This window comes from Cervus canadensis, chromosome 20 (assembly GCF_019320065.1).
Source record: "Cervus canadensis isolate Bull #8, Minnesota chromosome 20, ASM1932006v1, whole genome shotgun sequence".
Classification (NCBI taxonomy): Eukaryota; Metazoa; Chordata; class Mammalia; order Artiodactyla; family Cervidae; genus Cervus; species Cervus canadensis.
In genome coordinates this window covers 49,912,774-49,935,457 of record NC_057405.1, presented here as the reverse complement: position 1 = coordinate 49,935,457, position 22,684 = coordinate 49,912,774, and the positions used below count along the sequence as shown (strand labels likewise).

The following is a 22,684-nucleotide window of genomic DNA, read 5'->3' as shown; positions in this document are numbered from 1 at the left end:
AAGTAATACAATAAAACAGCACAGAATACCAGTGAGAACAGAGAGAAAGGAGAAGTGACCCCTGGGACCTCTTGGTTGCTTGCAGAGACCAGGCTGGTTGAACCCACCTGGTCAGGGTGGGAGGTGCTGCGTCAGCACCCCATGATCCACCTACTACCTTCTAGAAATACTCTGCACCACAGTTACATATTTCTGGGGTTCAGCTTCTTACTGTGTCATGGTATCACAAGCCAAGACTTAACTCAACTGGATTTTGACTAAAAATCTGCATTTATAACACGCCCATCAAGATATTCCGGTTCAGGAGTCTACAGACAACAGATTCACCCTACAGAGCCATCCAGCTTTGTTCTGAATGTCTCTAAGCAGTATTTTTTAGTTTGCTCTGTGAGCTCTGAATGTTCACTCATGAATGTTAGGGAAGAAATGAAGTAAGTAAAATGTTTTCACTTTTTCTACCTTGACCTGGTGAAGGAGCTTTGTTCAATACTAGCAAATACTCCATAACACGGAGACCGAAATACTCCATAACTTGGAGCCCGTATTTGTGAGATTGACATGAACACACTAAAAGGATGAAAGTTAAGGCAATATGATCCTTAACTTAGGGCCAATGTAGCTAATCATAAAGTGTGCATATAGAAGTATTTATAAGAGGCTGACCACACTGCACAAAAATGAAGTAATACCCTCCCCATGAAATTTTAAAAAAAGATAAATCTTTTTGTGTTATATTTCCAAGTTGTTATTTACTTGGCTGGCCACTAGATGGTGCGGTTTGTTAATATATCCCTTCCGTTTTCTATTTGAAGCAGATTTCATGGAGTGCGGTTTTCACAGATCATTTTCTTAATTATTATTGACTTAGAAGTTTCCGATTTTAAGAGCTAGCCCGTGTGATGAAGTCAGTGCTAGAACCCCGTTCCCCGCCAGTGTCGTGCACCTTACATAAAAATTATGGAAACGCTCTTTCAAAAGAAGCTATCAAGACGTCGATCTTGAAATTTTCGGAGCAACAGCAAACAAGCACAGGTTGTGGTGCCCAAACAGAAACTTTGAGCACTTATGTTAGTGTTTAATTTTGCAGAAAAAATGTCTCCATTGTACGATGAGCTATCAGTGAATTTTAAAAGATTTGCTGTAGCACTTACACAAATTGCAGATAAGCGGACGGGACCCCACATCTGAGCTCAGACCAAGCCAAAGACCAGCCCTCAGAAGCGGGTTCGTATATTCAGGGCAGATGTGACGTTGAGGAGGCTGGTGCCCTCCTGTCAGAGATCGGCAGGAACACAGGTGTGAGGGGGGCGCAGCTGGGCTTATTGGCTCATTATCATGAGAAGGAGTGCATGACCAGCGGAACCAGGGACATCTCGGTAAGGGGGAGAGATGTCCAAGGCAGTGAGTCTGGAACAGACAGTGTAAAGACCTCAAGGGAGGTGTGGATTTGTTAAAAAAAAAAAAAAAAAAAGACTTCAGAGAAAAAGCCAGCACTTGTGTCTGGCATGAGTAAGTGAGGTTCGGGGATGGGAATGATTTCTGTGGGTCTTGCATGGTAAGCACTCTGACCTTTACTCCGAATGAGTTGGAATCCACTGAGATTTATGCTTACTTTTAATAGATTTCTTTTGGATGAATACAAAACAGGTAATACTGATCGATTATAGGAAGAGGATACCTGAGTGAAAGAAACACTTGATTTTAACTTCTTTCCTTTTGGATTTTGTGCCATGTTCAAGGTTACCTATTTTTTAAGATAGCTGAAATATAATTTTAAGTGATCTTGTATGACACATTATATACTAAAACTTAGGAAGACCTTAAGATGCTTAACAATAATTCTGTGCTCTCTTTGATAAACTTAGTCAGGAGACATGCTAAATAACAATTGCTTTTAAATGCTAAATAACACTTTTATGTTTTGTTGCTGTCTACTCTAGGTGCAAAAGTCAAGAAATAGACAAGTACGAGAATTATTTCCAGATGGTTTTAGTATTCATCATGCAGGCATGCTCCGGCAGGACAGAAATTTGGTTGAAAGCTTGTTTTCTAATGGGCATATCAAAGTCCTAGTCTGCACGGCAACGTTAGCCTGGGGTGTCAATCTTCCTGCTCATGCTGTTATTATTAAGGTGAGAGCTTACCTTCCTTTTTGCATGGATTTGAGATATCTTAAAACAAACATGTGGCTTGATTTATTTAGAAAAGTATTGTGATTTTGGCTGCTTCAGTGACTTTGAATGTTATTCATATAAGGTCAGAATTATTTTCTCCAAAAGAATCTAGTTTATATTGTGAAAATTTAACTCTATCACAGATAATGAAAGGATTAGTTAAAGTACACTTTTGAGATCTTGCCATATTTGCCTAATTTCAGTATTCAACTCATCAGGATTATATTTGTGTGTGTTTATGTAAATTTTTATTAACTTTTCCTCATCTAGGGAACACAAATATATGCTGCAAAAAGAGGCTCCTTTGTTGACCTTGGAATTTTAGATGTCATGCAGATATTTGGTCGAGCCGGAAGACCACAATTTGACAAATTTGGAGAAGGAATCATCATAACAACCCATGATAAACTCAGCCATTACCTCTCTTTGCTCACTCAACAAAACCCAATTGAGAGCCAGTTTCTAGAAAGCCTTGCAGATCATCTAAATGCAGAGGTAAGAGCTAATAAGCAAAAGGTTGGAATGGAATCATCAGCTTCAAGAAAGACTAAGAAAAATAAAGGTTGAGTTGATTGCTATTTTGTAATATTTAATAATACATTTTATTCCCTTTCACAGTCATGAGACACAAGAGGTGGAATGGTGATATCCTTGATTAGATCAGAGCAATATAAAATGCAAATTAGAACTGATAACAATTCATTGCTAAAAGACTGTGCTTTTAAGTCATGAGGTTTTGTGAAAGGGCAGAAATCTAACCACAGCTATACAAACTAAGGAAATAGTAATAACAACAACTGTGTTCATATAAACTTTTATAAAGTTTATTATGAAGTATTTTATAAAGTTTTTATAAGGTTAATAAAGCTCTTCTGTTTTAGCTCATTTGATTAACTTTGTTATAGAAAATATATGATTGCTTAAATTGAGCTGCAGCATAATTTATTTGTAATTTATTTCATGTGCGATGTGTTTTTGTGTTAAGATTTAAATAGCAGACCCTGGAATCCTGGGTAACATCTTAACTGGTAAAGAGGATAAACATTCTAAATTTAAGAATCTGTGTGTCAAACAATCAAACGAGTTTTTGCTGTTCTTATGGCATTTTTTATTGTTGTCTGTCACTCAGCACTTTTCTGTCTCTATATCCCTTCTTACCATTCAAGTTGACTCAGTCTTTGAAAGTAGGTGGAATATAACTATTAAATACATGAATAAGTGAAATATTTGTGAAGTATTATAGAAATTTCACTTAGATCTACTGATCTTATTTACAAGTCTTTTTAGAGGATAAAAACACACACAGTATGCAATTCCTCTGTTAAGGAGTATATAGTCCAGAATGGGAGAGAAAGATACAAAAACACAGTGCAATAGTGTTGGTAGGTAATAAAGTTCTAAAGAAGGATTCAGTAGAAGGAGAAAACACCTTTGGCCCCAGCCTATCAGGAAAGGCTTTGTTCATGAAGGTGATAAAACTTGATCTGGCTTCAGAAAGTTAAGTAAGGTTTGGAAGATCTAGTTGGAAGTTAGAAAAGATCAGGAAAGATGCTGGTTTCTAGCAGCAAAATTATAAGAAAATAAAAAAGATTAGAAAATTAATTATGATGTAAAGATTGTCCCCAAAAGAAATACTGTAACTCAGTTTTTATCCTCATTGCCTACTATAATGGCATGGTTTTAATCATTAGGTCTTGGGTCACTGGAATCTATGATAAAAATAGTCTATTGTACAAAGATAGTAATAGTAGCAATGGACTGAGGATGTGCCAACCTGCTGGGTACTTTTTGTATCTTCCGTCAGTACTGATGCTCAGGAGATATTGTTCTCAGAGAGATAGATAACGCCCAAAGCTCATTCAGGTACTAATTTTTGAAACCAGTACTGTTCAAACTCGAGTCTTTTTAACTACAAAAATAGTCTTTTTATTATAGCCGAGATTTCAATTGTATAAAATGTGGTCAGTGAATACACATGAATGAATACATTTCTCTATATTAATTAACCTACCATTTGCCTTCTTCTGAGACCAGGACTAAATATTTTCCAAAATGGCAGTAATCATTTCTCTTATTTACAATAAAAAGCAAGACTCTTTTATATAATATTTCTAGAAAAGCATATTAAGAAAGCCTACATCTTTGTAAATTTAGAATTATTTTCCTTAATAGCTTTTTTTAAGTGGTAGACACCAAATAGTGATGCTTTTATGCAAAAGACACAGATGAGTAACTCTTGTCCTCAGGAATTCTTTTTCTTAGGGACCATAAAATACCATCAGTGAAACTATTTGGTCAATTCCTGAGAAATTAAAAATGAATTGTAGCCCACAGATCCATCTCATATTCATAAAATACTTATTAGTGTTTGTCATTTTCAGAAATGTCAACTATCTAGAACCATAATTCCATTTAATACTATAAATGGCATTCAAATAACAAAACATATACCTTGACATTCTTAGCTAATATAGTGAAGTATAGCCATTGCTAAATTTTCTTCATCATTTTTTGTCTATTAGACTAGTTCCAAATTAAAGTAAAATTTCTTATTAAGGAAACAAATTCCCTTAAATTATAGTTTGAATGTGAAATTAAATTTGGTAATCTGTGGAAGCCAAGTGTGAAATTAGTTTATACAATGAATGTATGCTGTGCTCTCAAGGTAATGAATTTTTTAGTCTTTAGATTCCCCAAAACTTTGCCAGACTGTATAGCAACAGTTGTCAACACCAAGGTCATGTTAGATTGGGAATGTTGCCCAGACTACTATCCTTGATAACACTAGTTTAGAAGAACTGGAGAAAGTATTCTATCAAGCAGTCATTTTAATGCGGGTATTTTATGAGGCAACTTTGCTAATTGATCCCTAATCGGGCTGACTCCCTAATGCTAATTAATGCCAAAAAGTCAGAAGTCCCAGCCCTATCTATACCATTTCATTCTGCTCTGAGAGAAACACCGAAGCATGTTTGAGGCTTATGAAAATTGATTCAGCAAACATGACTGGGTACCTATTCTGTGGCAAGGCCCTGTGGTCCGTGCTTTAAAATGTGTTAATCTTTCTATAACTGTACGTACATTCTTTGTACAGAGTTCCTCCCATCTACACAGCAGTGCGTGTGCATATGCGTGCTCAGTCGTGTCTGACTCTTCATGACCGCGTGGGCTCTAGACCCGCCAGGCTCCTCTGTCTGTCATCCTCTGTCCATCTCCTCAGGGTATAAATACAAGCACTTTGTCTTTGGATTTATGGCCTCAGTAGCCTGACATCTCCCAGTTCTGACTCTGGTTCCTTTCCAGTACAGCTCTTCTGCTCTAAAGACTCTCAGTCTATTTACTTCCCCTGTAAAGTGCTCTTCGTCCCATGTTTAAATTAGGAACAGCATCACTAGATTGTTGTGAAAAGTTAACAAACACCTGTGCCAAGTTGTTATTTAGTACAAGATTATGCCACTTGTGTTACTTCATAGTTCCTTTATGCTCAGCCCCAATTATACTTGCTACTCTCACAAATTTTAGTGAAATAAATAAATGAATAGTGGTATAAATGTGTTTGCATACATGTACTAGGGGGATTTGTGTTTGCATATGTATTTATATAAATATGATTATTACATTTGCTTGTTTAGTTTTATTTGATTTCAACTAGCTTTTTAAAAGCACATACAAATAAACAAGATAACTGTGATGACTAAAGCTTAAGTAGATAAATCAGATACAAAATGACACTTTGAGCCTTCTAAATTACCAAAGTTGGGATAGATTTTTTTTTTCCTCCTACTTAACACTTAAAGCTCTGTTACACTAGATATTAATGGTGCTTTTTTATAAGTTATACATGTTAGGTGTTTTTCTTTAAAAGCATTTTTGAATACATGGTGTGTCCTGGCACTGTGGATAATGGTTTCATAGAAGTCATCTTAATTAGTTACATGTATCTCACCTAAGGGACTACAGAACTTCTTAAGACGAGGTGCCATGCTATATTTATTGCCATATCCATTGTACTTGACTTACTGGCTTCTTGGATGATTATTGGGGTGAATGAATAAATTTCAGAGAGAGACTATGAAAAACACTTGTTCTATATCAGCCTCCTATACTAAGTAGCTACTAGGAGACCACAAATATTTGCAAGTGAATTTTTATTATTGTCACTAGATGGCATTCAAGGATTAATCTCACCGTATGATGTACCCTCATAAATTTACATTCATTTTTCTGAGTGGTCTTTTCCTTTTTGGTGAACATTTGAAAGACTTGTATTACCTGATCCAGGTTTTGCTACCTACTTGGTCTTTTCCTTTATTCTTATCAGCGCTCAGCAACAGCTAATTATCGGTTATTGTTAATTTACTGTCTGACTTTGAAAGTAATAGGAAGCTTATTTTATTTTTTATAAAATTTTCTACTCAGGAGTTGTGTAATGTTATTTTAAAATGTCAATAAATCATAAGGGAATTGATACAATCCAAATCAGATAATAGAATTAAAAATGGAGAATGCTATCGGATGTCTCGCCATGTTATCTAACTAGTTTCCTTTGTCTAAGTAGACTAGAAAATGTTTAACTGTGCTGTTTGTAAATATTTAGGAGGTGTTGTTCAACTCACTCCTTAGATAAATTTTACTTCTTGTTACTCTTTGTTTTGTAGAAAGTCTTACAGTTCACATTTTAGTAAATGTGTATGTTTACTTAGACTGTGGTCAGTTTTTGTCATTTGTAAATATGTAATGTAAATTTATTTATTTTTTCCAGCTTTATGGAGTTATAACTGACATGACATTGTAAGTTTCAGGTTATGCAGTACAGTAATGTGACACACACATGTATTTGTTAAATGTTTCCCACAATAAAGTTAGTAAACACGTCCTTCACGTCATGTGATGACCGTTTTGTCTTTGTTAGGATGAGAGCACTAAAGCTGTACTCTCATATCAGCTTCCAAGTTTAGAGCACAACAGGATTACCTGCAGTCATGATGCTATACATTGGATCCCCAGAGCTGACTCATGTGCCTGAAAATCTGTGCCCTTTAACCAACATCTCCTCATTTTCCTTACCCCTCAACTCCTGGCTGCCACCATTCTGCTCTTTGTTTTCTGAGTTTGGTGTTTTTAGATTCTGTATATAAAGGAGATCTTACAATATTGTCTTTCTCTGACATATATCAAGATAGTTTAATTTTTTAAAAATATAACATCTGCCTTGTCATTTATTTAGTTTTGGTCATTTATTTAAGGATGAATAGCGTGATGTAATACTATAATGATATTTATAAATTGCTATATGTCATCTCCAACTAAATAAAGACAGCTAAGCCTACACATAGTTACTTTACAAAATTAATTATACAGAATTTAAATTATAACGAGAATAAAGCAAACATTAATGTTTATATTTTCTTTAATATTTTATACTAAAACAACAGGATTTATTTTTCCTTCTTGTCTCCCAAAATTTGGTTACTTAGGGTGGAGACCATCAGTTATCCTTTGATTAAAGTATTCAGATGTAAAAATTTTTTCAGCTACAAATTCTGGAAAAATCATTCAAATCTGAAGTGGCATAACTTGGATGAGTCTGTTAATTAGAACGAGCACTCTGGGAAGAAGCAGAGTGACTACCTGTAGATCCAAGGCTAAAAAATGCATTTTTAAGAAGGTTTTTCACTGCAGTTCCGTGTTAAGATCATTTTCTAGCAATTCCTTTTATTACACAGATTTTACATGTTATCATTGTTTTAAAATTATTTGGTTTCATTAAATTACCATATTATAAAGTTACATTAAAATGCTATGTTAAAAATTTCAGACTATAATCTAAAGAAATACCCAGTGTTTATTATAATTCAAATTTATAAATAACTTATTTTTCCATAAGTTAAGTTTACCAATAAAAAGATTAAAACCACTCCCTGTTCTTGTATTTATTTTGAGGTACATATGTTATTAATATGTATAAATCCCAATAAAATATTTGTGCCAAAATTATTGCATTTACCATTGTATTTATATTATATATTTATTACTAGCTATACTGCAAATGGGAATCTTTAGAGGAAAAAAATTAATGTTATACCCTTTGTGATTTTGGTGATGACAGTATACAAAATCACAATAAAGAGGGATAAAATCATCAATATTATGTTTTACTTGTGGTACAGTTACATTTAAAACTATCAATAATGTTGTCACATTAAATGTAGCCAAGATTTAAAAGAAACAAGAAGAAGAAGAATTAATGAATAGCAAAATGTTTTTAATACTATATAAAATTAAACTCAAACGGGAAAAATAATCCAATGCAATAATAGTAAGTAAGGTCAGTTTTGGCAGGTACCATATCTAGTGTACTGTTCTCAAATGAGGCAGGGCTGATTTTTAATTAATTGGAGAAATGGCATGGCCAATAATGATGCTTACTTTCTTTTAAATACATCATAGTGATGCATTTTAAAAACTTAGCTTTTGACAAAATGGTTCTTGATGCGATGTTTATATTCAACTTTAATGCATTAGTTTAATTTTTGTTATATTTTTGATTTGCAGATTGCTCTGGGAACGGTTACTAATGTGGAAGAAGCAGTGAAGTGGATAAGCTACACTTATCTTTATGTACGGATGAGAGCAAATCCATTAGTATATGGCATCAGCCACAAGGCTTATCAGGTAAAAAAACTCATTTATTAAAAAAGAAAGTCAGACCTCCTTTTTAGTTCTATAATCCTTTCATGGTATGAGGATAAATATTTGCTACTTCTGCCTCATCTGAAAAGAGTTAGGTACCTGTAAGAAAAACAGAGCTTTAGTCTTTTTTTTAGAAAATACTAATGTTCAAGCTGGATTTAGAAAAGTCAGAGGAACCAGAGATCAAATTGCTAACATCTATTGGATCTTCAAAAAAGCAAGAGAGTTCCAGAAAAACATCTACTTCTGCTTTATTAACTACGCCAAAGCCTTTGACTGTGTGGATTACAATAAACCGTGGAAAATTCTTCAAGAGATGGGAATACCAAACCACCTGACCTGCCTCTTGAGAAATCTGTATGCAGGTCAGGATGCAACAGTTAGAACTGGACAGGTAACAACAGACTGGTTCCAAATAGGAAAAGGAGTATGTTAAGGCTGTATATTGTCACCCTGCTTATTTAACTTATATGCAGAGTATAGCATGAGAAATGCTGGGCTGGAGGAAGCACAAGCTGGAATTAAGATTGCCAGGAGAAATATCAATAACCTCAGATATGCAGATGACACCACCCTTATGGCATAAAGCAAAGAAGAGCTGAAGAGCCTCTTGATGAAAGTGAAAGAGGAGAGTGAAAAAGCTGGCTTAAAACTCAACATTCAGAAAACTAAGAATATGACATTTGCTCCCACCACTTCATGGCAAATAGATGGGAAGACAATGGATATAGTGGCAGACTTTATTTTGGGGGGCTCTAAAATCACTGCAGATGGGGACTGCAGCCATGAAATTAAAAGATGCTTGCTCCTTGGAAGAAAAGTTATGACTGACCTAGACAGCATATTGAAAAGCAGAGACACTACTTTGCCAACAAAGGTCTATCTAGTCAAAGCTATGGTTTTTCCAGTAGTCATGTATGGATGTGAGTTGGACTATAAAGAAAGCTGAGTGCTGAAGAATTGATGCTTTTGAACTGTGGTGTTGGCGATGACTCTTGAGAGTCCCTTGGACTGTAAGGAGATCCAACCAGTCCATCCTAAAGGAAATCAGTCCTGAATATTCATTGGAAGGACTGATGCTGAAGCTGAATCTCCAATACTTTGGCTACCTGATGCAAAGAACTGACTCATTTGAAAAGACCCTTATGCTGGGAAAGATTAATGGCAGGAGGAGAAGGGGATGACAGAGGATGAGATGGTTGGATGGCATCACCGACTCAGTGGACATGAGTTTGAGCAGCCTCTGAGAGTTGGTGATAGACAGAGAGGCCTGGTGTGCTGCAGCCCATGGGGTCGCACAGAGTCGGAAATGACTGAATGAACTGAACTGAAGGAAAATTAATTTTATCCCCTGTAATTATTTTACTTTCTTTATACCTCTTTCCTACTGATACTAATGATGTTTATGTTGTGAGTTTCCATTTGATATTAGTATTTTGCTATGATTTTTTTAACTATATTTTTTGAATTTAGTTTTCGGAATAAATAATACATGAGGAAACTTATAGACCACTTTTAATAAAAGGGTGATGTTGTATACCGTATGTTCCTCTTATCAAGTCCTTCTAAGTCCTTGTTCCTAAGTTAATAGATAGCATTAATGAGTTACTATCTTAACAGTTTGGAGGCTGAATCGGTTCTGCTGAGAACATAGACTGAGAATCAAATGCATGTGGTCACAGCTCTTCCTACAAACTTCACAGCTGTGTGGTCCACATAGCTTAAAAATTCTGTGAGGTCTTGTCTTTTCTTTAGAACTCTGCTTTATACCCTGTAAATGCTTCCTAATTACAGATAAAATCCAGTTATTCTCTAATGAATATACTATTTCACCACCATCATATCAATATTCACTGGTATTAAATCAAAATTAGAAGAAAGGTTGAATTTAACTCAGAATTATAGTTTTCCTCCATTCATGAATTATGTTGGCTTAGTTTGTGTATGTATTCCCTGGTGTTATCAAAGCTTCCCTGGTAGCTTAGATGGTTAAGAATCTGCCCACAGTGTGGGAGACCCAGTTTCAATCCCTGGATCGGGAAGATCCCCTGGAGAAAGAAATGACAACCCACTCCGTATTCTTGCCTGGAGAATTCCATGGACAGAGGAACCTGGTGGGCTTCAGCCCATGGGGTTGCAAAGAGTTGGACATGACTGATCAACTAACATTACATTAACATTATAGTTTTCTTCCATTTATTAATAATAATGGCTTAGTTTGTGTTTACATTCCATGGTGTTATCAAAGCGGATGCCTTTCTTTTTTCTTCTTTATTTTTCCTTTTCATATACAGTAAATGTGACCATGGGAAACTTTTGAAACTTAAAGATTTAGGAGGGGGAAATAAAGAAAAATAGCAGCAACAACTAGTTATGAAGCTGTTCATCTGAAATCATTTTATTTTTATATTAAATACTTAGATTTAGTCTTTACTCAGATATCTTCTTTTACAGCCAGATTGCTCTCAGCTATAAAATGTAGATGTGTTGTAACCTGTAACTTTATAAATTTTTAAGAATGAGGCACTAGCTTATTACAGATATGGGTTTTGTAGGACAGGTCAATGGTACTATGAAAGTATTCTGAAGGAATAAAGGAAGACAAAACACAACATGTTTTTTTTTTTTATGGGCTAAAGCATCTCAAATCTCAAGATAAACATACCAATTGATTTTTCTTAAAGTACCAGGTTAATATCAAAAGTCATTTTTATATGATTTTCTAGTATAAAAAAGTGACTTTTTTTCCCCTTCTGAGGTACATGATTTTATAGCCCTCACAGTTCAGATAATCTAACCTTTTTTCTGACCTGTGTGTTTTTATTACTCAATAAGGATTTACAGCTATAAAACTCATGTGAACTAACACAAATAATGTAATACTTTAATTCTTTTTAGTAGTTTAGTAACGTGATTCATAAAATGGTTTTAAAGGTAAACCTGAAACATATAGTATGTCACTTAGAGAAAATATTGAAGACTTTTTTGGGACTTCCCCAGTGGTCCAATGGTTGAGACTTTGCCTTCCAGCACAGGAGGTATGGGTTTGATCCCAGATCTGGGAGCAAAGATTCCACATGCCTCCTGGCTGAAAAACCAAAACATTAAAAACAAACAAACAAACAAACAAACCCCACAAACAATGTAACAAATTCAATAAAGACTTAAAAAAAAAGACTCTGTATTTGCTAATATGACCCTTGATTCCACCTTGCTTCCCTACACTTGATTTTCCTTTGCCTTATTTTTTTCTGATTTATTCATTTGTTGTAGCTATATTTGGTGCATGAATAAGTTGCTATAAAAATCTGTTAGAACAAATAGTAGGAGTATTAACTCATAAATAGATTTCTGAAGTATTTTATTCTTCCCCTCACCCCCTTTAGAAGGTCATACTTCACTTGATTGCTTGTGGCCAGACTGCAATCCTCAGGACTTGGTCTGTATGCATGTGTGTGTGTATATATACATATATTTACACACACATATATTAGTAGCAAGAATATTTGTTGATATCTAGTGTTAATGTCCTTTCTGCTTAGAAAAGTACTGCAAAGTGGTTTTCCCATCAACAGGTATGAAAATTGCTAGAACACTAAAACCATGCTTTTGAAAGGATAACTTTTCATTTATTTTTGTATACCCTTAAGCAGAGGAAAGCATTCTCACTATCATTTCTTGAAACAGCTGATAAAGCAAGACTATGATTTGGTATATTACAATTCTTATTTATTTTAGTGTGGGAGGGAGAAAACAATGATTTTTTTCATGTATCTAATTTCTAATCCTGATTAATCTTAAAGATTATAAGACTATACAGAAATTTTAGATTCTAATATTTACTATCTGAAAATAATATACAGATTGATAATTTTCATTAATTTTAAAAGCTTTATTTAATGAAATAAAATATTTTCTAATTGTTCTTTTAAAAAATGTATTCTTTTTAATGGCTGAGTATTTTAAAGTCTATTTTATCTGATAAGAGTATTGCGACTCCTGCTTTCTTTTGGTCTCCGTTTGCATGAAATATTTTTTTCCAGCCCTTCATGTCAATGTATGGCAAAAACCACTACAATATTGTAAAGTAATTAGCCTCCAACTAATAAAAATAAATGAAAAAAAATGCATTCTTTTAAAATTGTAATAAAAATGTATGCTAAAGCATCAATAGAAACATTAATTTCCATAAGTAGGTATACATTAGCAAATGATGACTGTCTGAACAATTAGTCAAGTGTTCTGTTTTGTTTTGTTTCCTATAGATTGACCCAACATTAGCAAAGCACCGAGAACAGTTGGTCATTGAAGTTGGACGGAAACTAGACAAAGCTCGGATGATTCGTTTTGAGGAGCGAACTGGATATTTCTCCTCAACTGATTTGGGTAGAACTGCTAGCCACTACTATATTAAGTACAACACTATTGAGGTATTATACTGAGTGGAACAAATAGAATAATATGTCTGTTTTTAAATGTATATACTTTTTGGACTTCAGAATATAGTAGTATTGTGGAAAAACAAAAGCTACTAATGGAACAAAATTCATTTAACTTTTAGGAATTCAACAACATGCACTCAGTAAAGATAAGAAAAAAAATAGGACTTTAAATATTCAGATCTTCTTGCCATCCTGTTCTATAAGTATGTCCCAAGCTGTAGATGAACCCAAACCTAAAACCATTGAGCATATTAGACCTGGGGAATGAATGCCTGAATGATTTAAAGTGGGGGCTGTTGGCTTATTGATGTCCATGAATAAGAAGTTGAAAAATTAATTACAAATTATTGAGAAACACTGACCAAGAAGAATTATAAAAACTAATAAAAATATTAGGGCACTCAGCTGTGCTATTTGGACAGTTTAAGAGATTATTCAAAGGTAATTTGTACTACACAGTTGTATCCTTGCCTGTTGCCTTTTAATGTAATCTTATGTAAGGTAGGGTGCCACCATAATATCTACATTTTAAATAATACATACTTGTCTTCATGTGTATTTATATACCTATATATGTGACCTTCATTGGAGAGGGAAATGGCAATCCCCTTCAGTATTCTTGCCTAGAGAATCCCATGGACAGAGGGGCCTGGTGGGCTATATATAGTCCATGGGGTTGCAGAGTCAGACACGACTGAGCGACTAACACAAACACACATGTACCTTCACGTATTACTACATGTAAAACTTAACAGTGATTAGCTGTGAAGAGAGGATTTAAAGTTGAATAGAGGGAGGTAGATTAAGGTGAAATTTTACTCATTGCTCTTTTTATAGAGAGAAGGTTTGAATTTTCTATGTTCACTTTTATTTTTGTTCTTAAAATTGTTTCTTAAATGAAAAAGTAATAGCAATCACTAAGGTGAAATTTCTTCAAAAATATGAACACCAAAGCCTGTATGAAAGTTTTGTACGTGTTAAATGTTTTGTGTTTATTTAACATCTGCTTATGCATATAACATGTTTCAGAAAACATCTTCGTGTGCTTAATAGCTTTTCCTCCCTTGCCACATTTATATCTCGGGTTTCTATAGCACTTTGTATGTGTGCGCGCTGAATCATTCAGTCATGTCTGACTCTGTGACCCGGTGGACTGTAGCCCACCAGGCTCCTCTGTCCACTGGATTTTCCATGTTAGAATACCGGAGTGGGTTGCATCCCCTTCTCCAGGGGATCCTCCCAACCTAGGGACTGAAGGAGCATCTCCTGCATTGGCAGGCAGATTCATTACCTTTGCACCACCTGGGAAGTCCCGTATAGCACTTTGAAAGTGTGAGTACTCAGTCATGTCTGACTTTATGCGATCCCCACTTCCAGGCTCTTCTGTCTATGGGGTTTTCCAGGCAAGAATGCTGGAGTTGTTTGCCATCCCCTTCTCCAGGGGATCTTCCCAACGCAGAAATCGAACCCGAGTCTCCTACATTCCGGGCACATTCTTTATTGTCTGAGCTACCAGGGAAGCCCCATATAGCACCTTAGGTTTCTTCAAAGTCTTTTAACATATATCATCTCACAACTGTGATCTCTTAGTTCCTCAGCCCACAGCATTTCCCCCAGCCCTCTACAGCTTGCATCACCTACTCATGTCCGCTTGTTTGTCCATTTTCCTTTCTCATTTGTCCACCTGGTAGTGTGTTGCTGGCAAACTGCATCTTAAGCCTGTTTGCAGCTCTCTTTCAGGAACTCCAGCCTTTTTTCAACTGTGTTTTTATTCTGATCTTTTTCTTTGCGATTTTCTGAATTTCTGTATGCCCTTACTAGCAATATTATGATCTTCGCCAGAATCTTCAGGTTACATATTATTAGTTATCCCTCCATCAATTTTATGTGATATATGATCAGCTTAAAGTCGTAGAATTATATAGGTTTCCATATGCCCATGCTGAAAATGAGCCAAAATCAGAATGTTATGCTGAACATTGTTTTAGATATCTAATGTAAGCCTCATTAACTGATTTTATTGATTTTTTTTTTTTTTTGCTTCTAAAGATCTTCTCTAGATAAATAGTCTTTTTAGTCTTTGGTGACTTTAATAATTGTTTATAATTATGATTTGGAACAGTGTGCTACAAACGTTGTAACTCTGCATATTCTAGGACTCAGATGTTCTTTTAGAATGTGTGATTTATAGTCAGGTTTTGAATTTAAAATATTTCACTAGGCCTTCTATTTTAATAAAATGTAACACTTACTTTGGTAGACCTTCAATGAACTCTTTGATGCTCACAAAACAGAAAGTGATATTTTTGCTATAGTCTCCAAAGCTGAAGAATTTGATCAAATCAAGGTAAGATTGCTTGAAGTTTGAATTAAATGCATATATCATATATGTGTTTATTCATTTATAAACATTTGCAATAAATTGTTATTCCTGATACAATATAAACTATACACTTCACATTTTGAGTACCAGCCATGTTGTTCCATTTATCAACAATGTCCACTATTATAGATTTTGATAGTATTTCATACCTGACACCATTCTTTGCTCTCTACTGCAAATCAAATACAATTTAAGTAGGTTTTACAGTAATGAAACTATCATAGAATTTAGTGTGTAGATTTTGGTTTATTTGCAATGTAAGGTTCACTGAAGAAAATATAAAGGACATGCATGATTCAGACTTAGATATGAATATTTCTGTACTCATATTGTAATTTAATCTTATTAACAGTGAAAACTTTAATGCTTTGAATCATAGTACTTCACAGTTTTAAGCTATGAATGTGTTATACCATATAAAAATATATGACCGTAATGAATGCATTTGAAGATAATTCAAGTTTGCCGTAATCCGTTTGGGCAGAGGTTTTACTCTGGTCAAATAAAAAATGAAATCTCATCAATAAAAGGATGGTGAGGTCAGAAGATTTAATTTTTGTGGCATATCAAATTTTTATATGTCAATGGCAATTTCAATATTGGTGATGAATAATAAAATGTAGTTGTATCAGCCTCAAGATAGTTTTTCATTGTATTTTATTAGTTGCCTATGAAAAAATTGCTTTTATTTTAGTATACAAAAAATTGTTGAGTAATGACATGGAAACTTTTGGAACACATGCAGTATGGTTTAATTTCAGTATAAAAATTTTAAATAAGTCAGCCCAGATAATTCTATAAAATCATGATTCTTCCAGGTCAGAGAAGAGGAAATAGAGGAGTTAGATACCTTATTAAGCAATTTCTGTGAACTCTCAGCTCCTGGAGGTGTAGAGAACAGTTATGGGAAAATAAACATCCTGCTTCAAACTTACATCAGCCGAGGGGAGGTGGACAGTTTCTCCCTCATATCAGATTCTGCATATGTTGCACAGGTAAGAATATTTCTCCCTTTCTGTTTTCTCTTCCTTTGATTACTTTTAGAGATTCAAGGAATTAATTCATGCTATAATGTATTGCTTCATGATTGACATGCTGTCAAATCAACATTTTATCTTAGAACTGGTTCTGTTTAATTTGTATGTCTTTTATTCCATTTTATGCTGTTAGATCAGGAACAGAGGTTAGATTTGGTGGTTATTTTGGCTTTTTTTTTTTTTTTTTTGATGTTGCTCTTGTTTACATTTTAGTATGTAAAAATATCAGTATCTGATTTTTTTCCTGAAAACAGGAAACATTTCCTGAAAACAGAAAACATTTAAAAAAATGGTCAAGTTCATTTCTTTTACTTAGGGCAATAGTAAAAAAATATTTCAAGCAAAAAGAAAACATTATGGAAACTTTGTAGCTTTCCTCAAAAGTTAGAAATATAAACATTTGTTTTTAACCATTAGAGTTTAATAAATGTACCTCATATTATATATTCAGTATGATATATCTTTTATTAAGAAAAAGTGATCTTCCCTCCTAAGCTGATTCATATAAATTGAGGGCTGAAAGAAAATTAATCCTTAAATTGCAGCTCATTAAGTATTTAGTTTTTAGAATTATCATAGTATAAAATGTTGTAATATTTATGTTTTTAAGTTCAAGACCTCATGCAATATATAAAGTAGATTTGTGTGTGTGTGTGTGTGTGTGTGTGTGGCAGTATATACCTTTCAGATGAGAGGTTTAACTTCTAGGGAGTAATATTTATTATTTATCAGAAATCTTTTTTCATTATTTTTATTGAGTAATGCCTCTTGTAGGTTAAGGAGAATAAAATGTTAATCATCCTTTAATTATAGGAAATATTGCATTATGTGGTTTCTTTTTGTAATTTTGTTCAAAGACTTAATATAGAAAAAGTGTATTTGTGTTAAATGAATTACTGTTAACAACCAGAGTAGTTTGAAATAATGGTAAACATGAAATATTTATAAACGTAAACCAAGACACATTAGCAAACAATTTGAATGAAATGCAGTAATTTAATCGAAGTAACCGAGAAACTAGATGATGACTTCAAATATAAAGTAAATGTGGATGTGGTGAAAACATTTTTCTTCATTTTGCAACTCATATGTTTCTGCCATGGAAAAATATATGTATTCTCGGAAGCCTAAAGCTCTAGAAGGAACCATTGTTTTTAAAGTCTTTTGTTTTACCTGTTTTTCTGAAAGATAATATATTGTCATTTTATATAATCTAATGGTTTTATATTGAAATAATTAATGAAAAGGCAAAGTTTTACTGCATTCTGGATGAATAATCCAACCACATTTCTGCTTAATTCAAGATTATGAACATATTATCAGAGACTGACTTACAAATTGCCTTGCAATATAAAACTCATGATTTCCTCATGATTGGTACCCAGAAAGTCAGCCTCAGAAGGTTGAGGCTGTATCTCAAGGCATCCCTGGTTTTTCTTAAATAACTCCTATTGGGTTATCATTCTTGACTGCATTAGATAAATTTTGTTGAGTTTGGGGGTTTCTTGTTTGTTTGTTTGAAGTTTAAGCCATTACTAGTTCCACAAGCACTGTCAGATCTGTAAAATGGTACTTCCTTCTGTATTCCTGAAACTTTCTCTCAGCCCTTAAAATAAATCCTTAGTTTTTTTGTCCTATGGTGTTATAAAGGAGCCTGTATCTTCTGCATGTTAGAGATTTTGATCATTGTTCCCACCCAATTTGTATCATTCCAGATTAAAATGTCCTATTTTTATTATGTCACACAGAATTTCTCTTTCCATTTCATTTAGCTTTTAGGGAACAACCATAGGCTCTGAAATATTAAAACGCATTTTTCAAACACACTTGAAAAAATTAGCCTGACAGTTTTTAGAAGAGCATCTGGGCATGCTGTAGGAATACCTACTTGATAGCTATGATAATAAAAATGTTCAATTTATTTATCATTTTCTGAGCCTAGTGAGAGCCATCCTGTCATTTTTGAAAGATATTAGAGACAGCTTCACATACTTCTAAATACCACTTGTTTTTAAATTTCCGATACTGAAACAAATAGTTGAATTTATCAAAAGATGAATAATACTTTTTATATAAAAAGTAAAACCAAAGCCCTTAACTCTTATGATTATTTTTCACCTCATAATTTCAAGCCATATCATGTTTGCCATTTTGCTATTTTAAATCTCACTATTTTTCATCTATTTTTATGATTTTGACCAGATATAGCATTCCTCATTTTCAAATGCAAATGTTATTAGATACTGTAGATGTCTCTAAGTTCATGATTTTTAAAATAATCTTCCGTAAAACTATGTGAAAAAGGGCCTCAGTCATTGTATCTCTATGTCTGTGAATGAAGTTTTACTCAGGTCACTGAATTTAGAATCTTGGTGTTAACTTTGGTGATGTTTAGGTCTAGCTTTCAGAAGATACTCTGACACCAACTTTCCAAATTATTAAAATCACTAAACTTTAGTATCTTCATCTATACAATCATAATATCAAGACCAGTCAAATGCATTTGTCATAAAAATTAAATAATATATATAAAGCAATGAACACATTGTCTGGTTTGTAAGGAAGCCATTAATATGGGTAGTTGCACTCATCAATATTTTTTTGTTGTTCTTTTCTCACTAATTTTTCTCTCTGACGGGATCCCAAGTCTTCTGCATTTCTCCAAATAGCTTTATAAATTTGATTATTACACTATATACCCGAGGATATCCACTGCTGTCTCTTAGATTCTAAATGGTTTCAACAGCCTCCTAAATATTTTGCATGCCTTTTGTCTCATCTCCTTCATTCCTGTTTAGGGAGATGTGATGTGGAACTTCCTAAGAACTTGGAAATAAAGCTATTCTTGGAGAGTTAACCAGAATAACATCCACATAAAAGGGTCGATTATTCTTGTGTAAAAATAATAAAGATAATTAGAGGTATATGAGGATAGATGTTGCCCACAATTAAAGGATGCAATTTGACATACTTTTTAAACTGAGTCTGAATAATAATTTCACTGATAAATTAAAAATGACATTGGACCTAACCACCAGTCCCCCTTTTCATTCTTCAGAATGCAGCTAGAATTGTCCGTGCTCTTTTTGAAATTGCTTTGAGGAAACGCTGGCCTGCCATGACCTACAGGCTCCTGAATCTTAGTAAAGTCATTGACAAGAGGCTTTGGGGTTGGACTAGCCCTTTGAGACAATTTTCAGTCTTACCACCACACATTCTAACAAGATTAGAAGAAAAAAATCTTACTGTGGATAAGCTGAAAGACATGAGGAAAGATGAAATAGGTAAGAAAGAAGCAAAAATGTTTTAATGTAACTTTATGCAATTAAAATATTTTGTTTAATGTTAAAAAAAGCATTATGAATTTTCATTTTACTAAAGATAAACTTTTACCATTTTATTTGTTTTTTAATTGAGCTAAACTCAAGCAAAATTTAAATTTTGTGAAGTTAAATCTTTAAATTTTATGTAGTTACTCAATAAAATTGCTAGTTAAAATGGAGTTTAGGTTGTCATACCCTTGATTACTTTACAGATACAATCTTAGGTACAAATAATGAGAATTAGTTAATGACATTTATTCTCAAATTATTTCTTAATATTTAATTCATTTTATTGTCTTCTGTTCTGTGTATAAACAGTATTTCAACAAAAAAAGTATGTCAACAATAAACTGTACAATTCTTCAGATTCTAAATGAGCCTCATCATTATGTATGTATAGATCCTTAAATACTGTTGCTACCAGTGTATAAATAGTATTTGGTCTTCTATGCTTTTCACATAATACTGAAAAATTACCCCTGCATATCTTGCCATGTGCCTTAACATTCTGTTGAACAAACATGGATTAGGTAATGTTTCAGATTCTAAATAGAATAAGCTTTACGCGTGAAGGAAGGCAGGCTGAGGAAAAGAGAGGTTTGGCAAAAGGTCCATAGATACAAGGAGAGGCTGGGATAGTTATTTCCCCTGTGTAATAAGAATACTACTAAGATGGAATAAAAAAGGGAAGTATCAATAAAAATAGAAATTGGGAATATGAACTAGAAAGTTGGGATTACTCGTATTTTCTAATGTAAATATTTTATTAAAATTAAAGGAATCACTTTAGTTTCAAACATTAGTGTACATAAAACATTTTTGTTTACTTATAAATGTGCTTTAAAAAAATTATATTATGAACCACCAGGACACATAAGAAATACTTCTCCTATAAAAAATATAACCTATTTCCACTTAGTCATTTGAATTAGAGTAGGAAAATGTTTCTAGTTAGTCACGTCTGTTTGTGACCCCCAATGCCACCGTGGTGCTTTCATGCATATCTATATTTCAGTGTCTCAACATTTATGAAAATATGTATATATAAGTGGTTAATTTTGTGCTAGATTGGCCATAGTTTATATTTTATCTGTGTTTCCTGGAAATAGGCATGTAAGTTAGTTGTGTTTGATTGCTAAAGCATTTTCCATCATGGTTATAGAGTTCTGAAATAGGCCTTGAATAAATTAATGACTGTTTTCACAAAATACTAAATATTTCTATAATGGTCTTAAACTGACTAGGAGAAAAGTAGAACTGTTTATAGTAGTTTAAAAACTATCAAGTTTCAGTAATTTTAAGAACCCTATTAATAGCTGAAAAAAGAAAAAACCCTGATACTGGTTTTCAGAGCTATGAATTGCTAATTCAAGTTAACTATTAAAAAATATTCAAACATGCCAGGTCAAGAATGTCAACCATTCTACATAGCAAATCATAAAACAAGCAATAAAAGCACCTTCTCTGAAATCCCATTTACAAGTCAGATTTTATTGCTTTTTTCCTGTCTGGACACATTTCTTCTAGTGATGTTTTCTCTGTAGGTCACATTCTGCATCATGTGAATATTGGGCTCAAGGTCAAGCAATGTGTTCATCAGATTCCTTCTGTAACGATGGAAGCATCCATTCAGCCCATCACACGGACTGTCCTCCGAGTGACGCTTAGCATCTCTCCTGATTTCTCTTGGAATGATCAGGTAGACATGGAAAACACCTAAATCTACATTAAGGAAATATGTCTGTAGTCCAAGTTCAACTACACCTCCCTACATCTGTCCTCAAGGCGTATAGAGAATCCTTTAAAAAGAATATACATTGAAGAATCATTTAAAACATTGTAGTAGTATTTACTCTCATCCTCAAGATAAGCATGTGGTATAATAGATGGATAATATGTCAACCAATGAGACCCCATCAGAGAATTATAGGAAACCTAAAATTTCACATGAAACAATGGTATAATGGTTTCAACTCCATAGCGACTTTGCTTAATTCTGTCCTCTTTCATTTTGTCTGTGTGATCTTCATTTTTTTCTAGCTCTATCAATTCAGTTCAGTTCAGTCGCTCAGTCGTGTCCGACTCTTTGCGACCCCATGAACCGCAGCACACCAGGCCTCTCTGTCCATCACCAACTCCTAGAGTCCATCCAAACCCATGTCCATTGAGTCGATGATGCCACCCAGCCATCTCATCCTCTGTCGTCCCCTTCTCCTCCTGCACTCAATCTTTCCCAGCATCAGGGTCTTTTCCAATGAGTCAGCTCTTCACATCATGTGTACTCTGTCATTTTAACGTACTTAAAATTCAAGATTCTTCATGCTAAAAGAGCCCTTTTAAAATCCTGATGTTTCTCAAACTGTCATTGATTGCCAAAATAAATGGCCTTGCCTTAGTTATCATCTTTATTTTCATGAACATTAAGTGCTATACATTGTCCTTCTTGAAAATGTCCTCCTTTGGCTTCCTTCCCTTTCCTATTTCTGTTTTTACCCCTACTTCGGTTCTTTCTTCTGAAACTTAGCTGTTACTGTGTGTATATGTGTATATATATACACATATGCACATTGAAAATCCACTCTGGATCCTCTTATTCAGTCGGTAATTCTTTGTGTGTTAGCTGCTCAATCAT

At 33.9% G+C, this 22,684-nt stretch overlaps 1 protein-coding gene across 1 annotated transcript in view; it reads left to right on the top strand.

Moving 5' to 3' along the window:
* ASCC3 (activating signal cointegrator 1 complex subunit 3) overlaps nt 1-22,684 on the top strand; it is a 255,303-nt gene that overhangs the window by 185,569 nt on the left and 47,050 nt on the right. The window contains exons 15-22 of the mRNA XM_043439337.1: nt 1,941-2,132; nt 2,445-2,669; nt 8,730-8,849; nt 13,133-13,297; nt 15,570-15,656; nt 16,511-16,687; nt 19,788-20,013; nt 21,597-21,751. Of these exons, the coding sequence (XP_043295272.1) occupies nt 1,941-2,132; nt 2,445-2,669; nt 8,730-8,849; nt 13,133-13,297; nt 15,570-15,656; nt 16,511-16,687; nt 19,788-20,013; nt 21,597-21,751 (1,347 nt within the window). The remainder of the gene's footprint in view (nt 1-1,940; nt 2,133-2,444; nt 2,670-8,729; nt 8,850-13,132; nt 13,298-15,569; nt 15,657-16,510; nt 16,688-19,787; nt 20,014-21,596; nt 21,752-22,684) is intronic.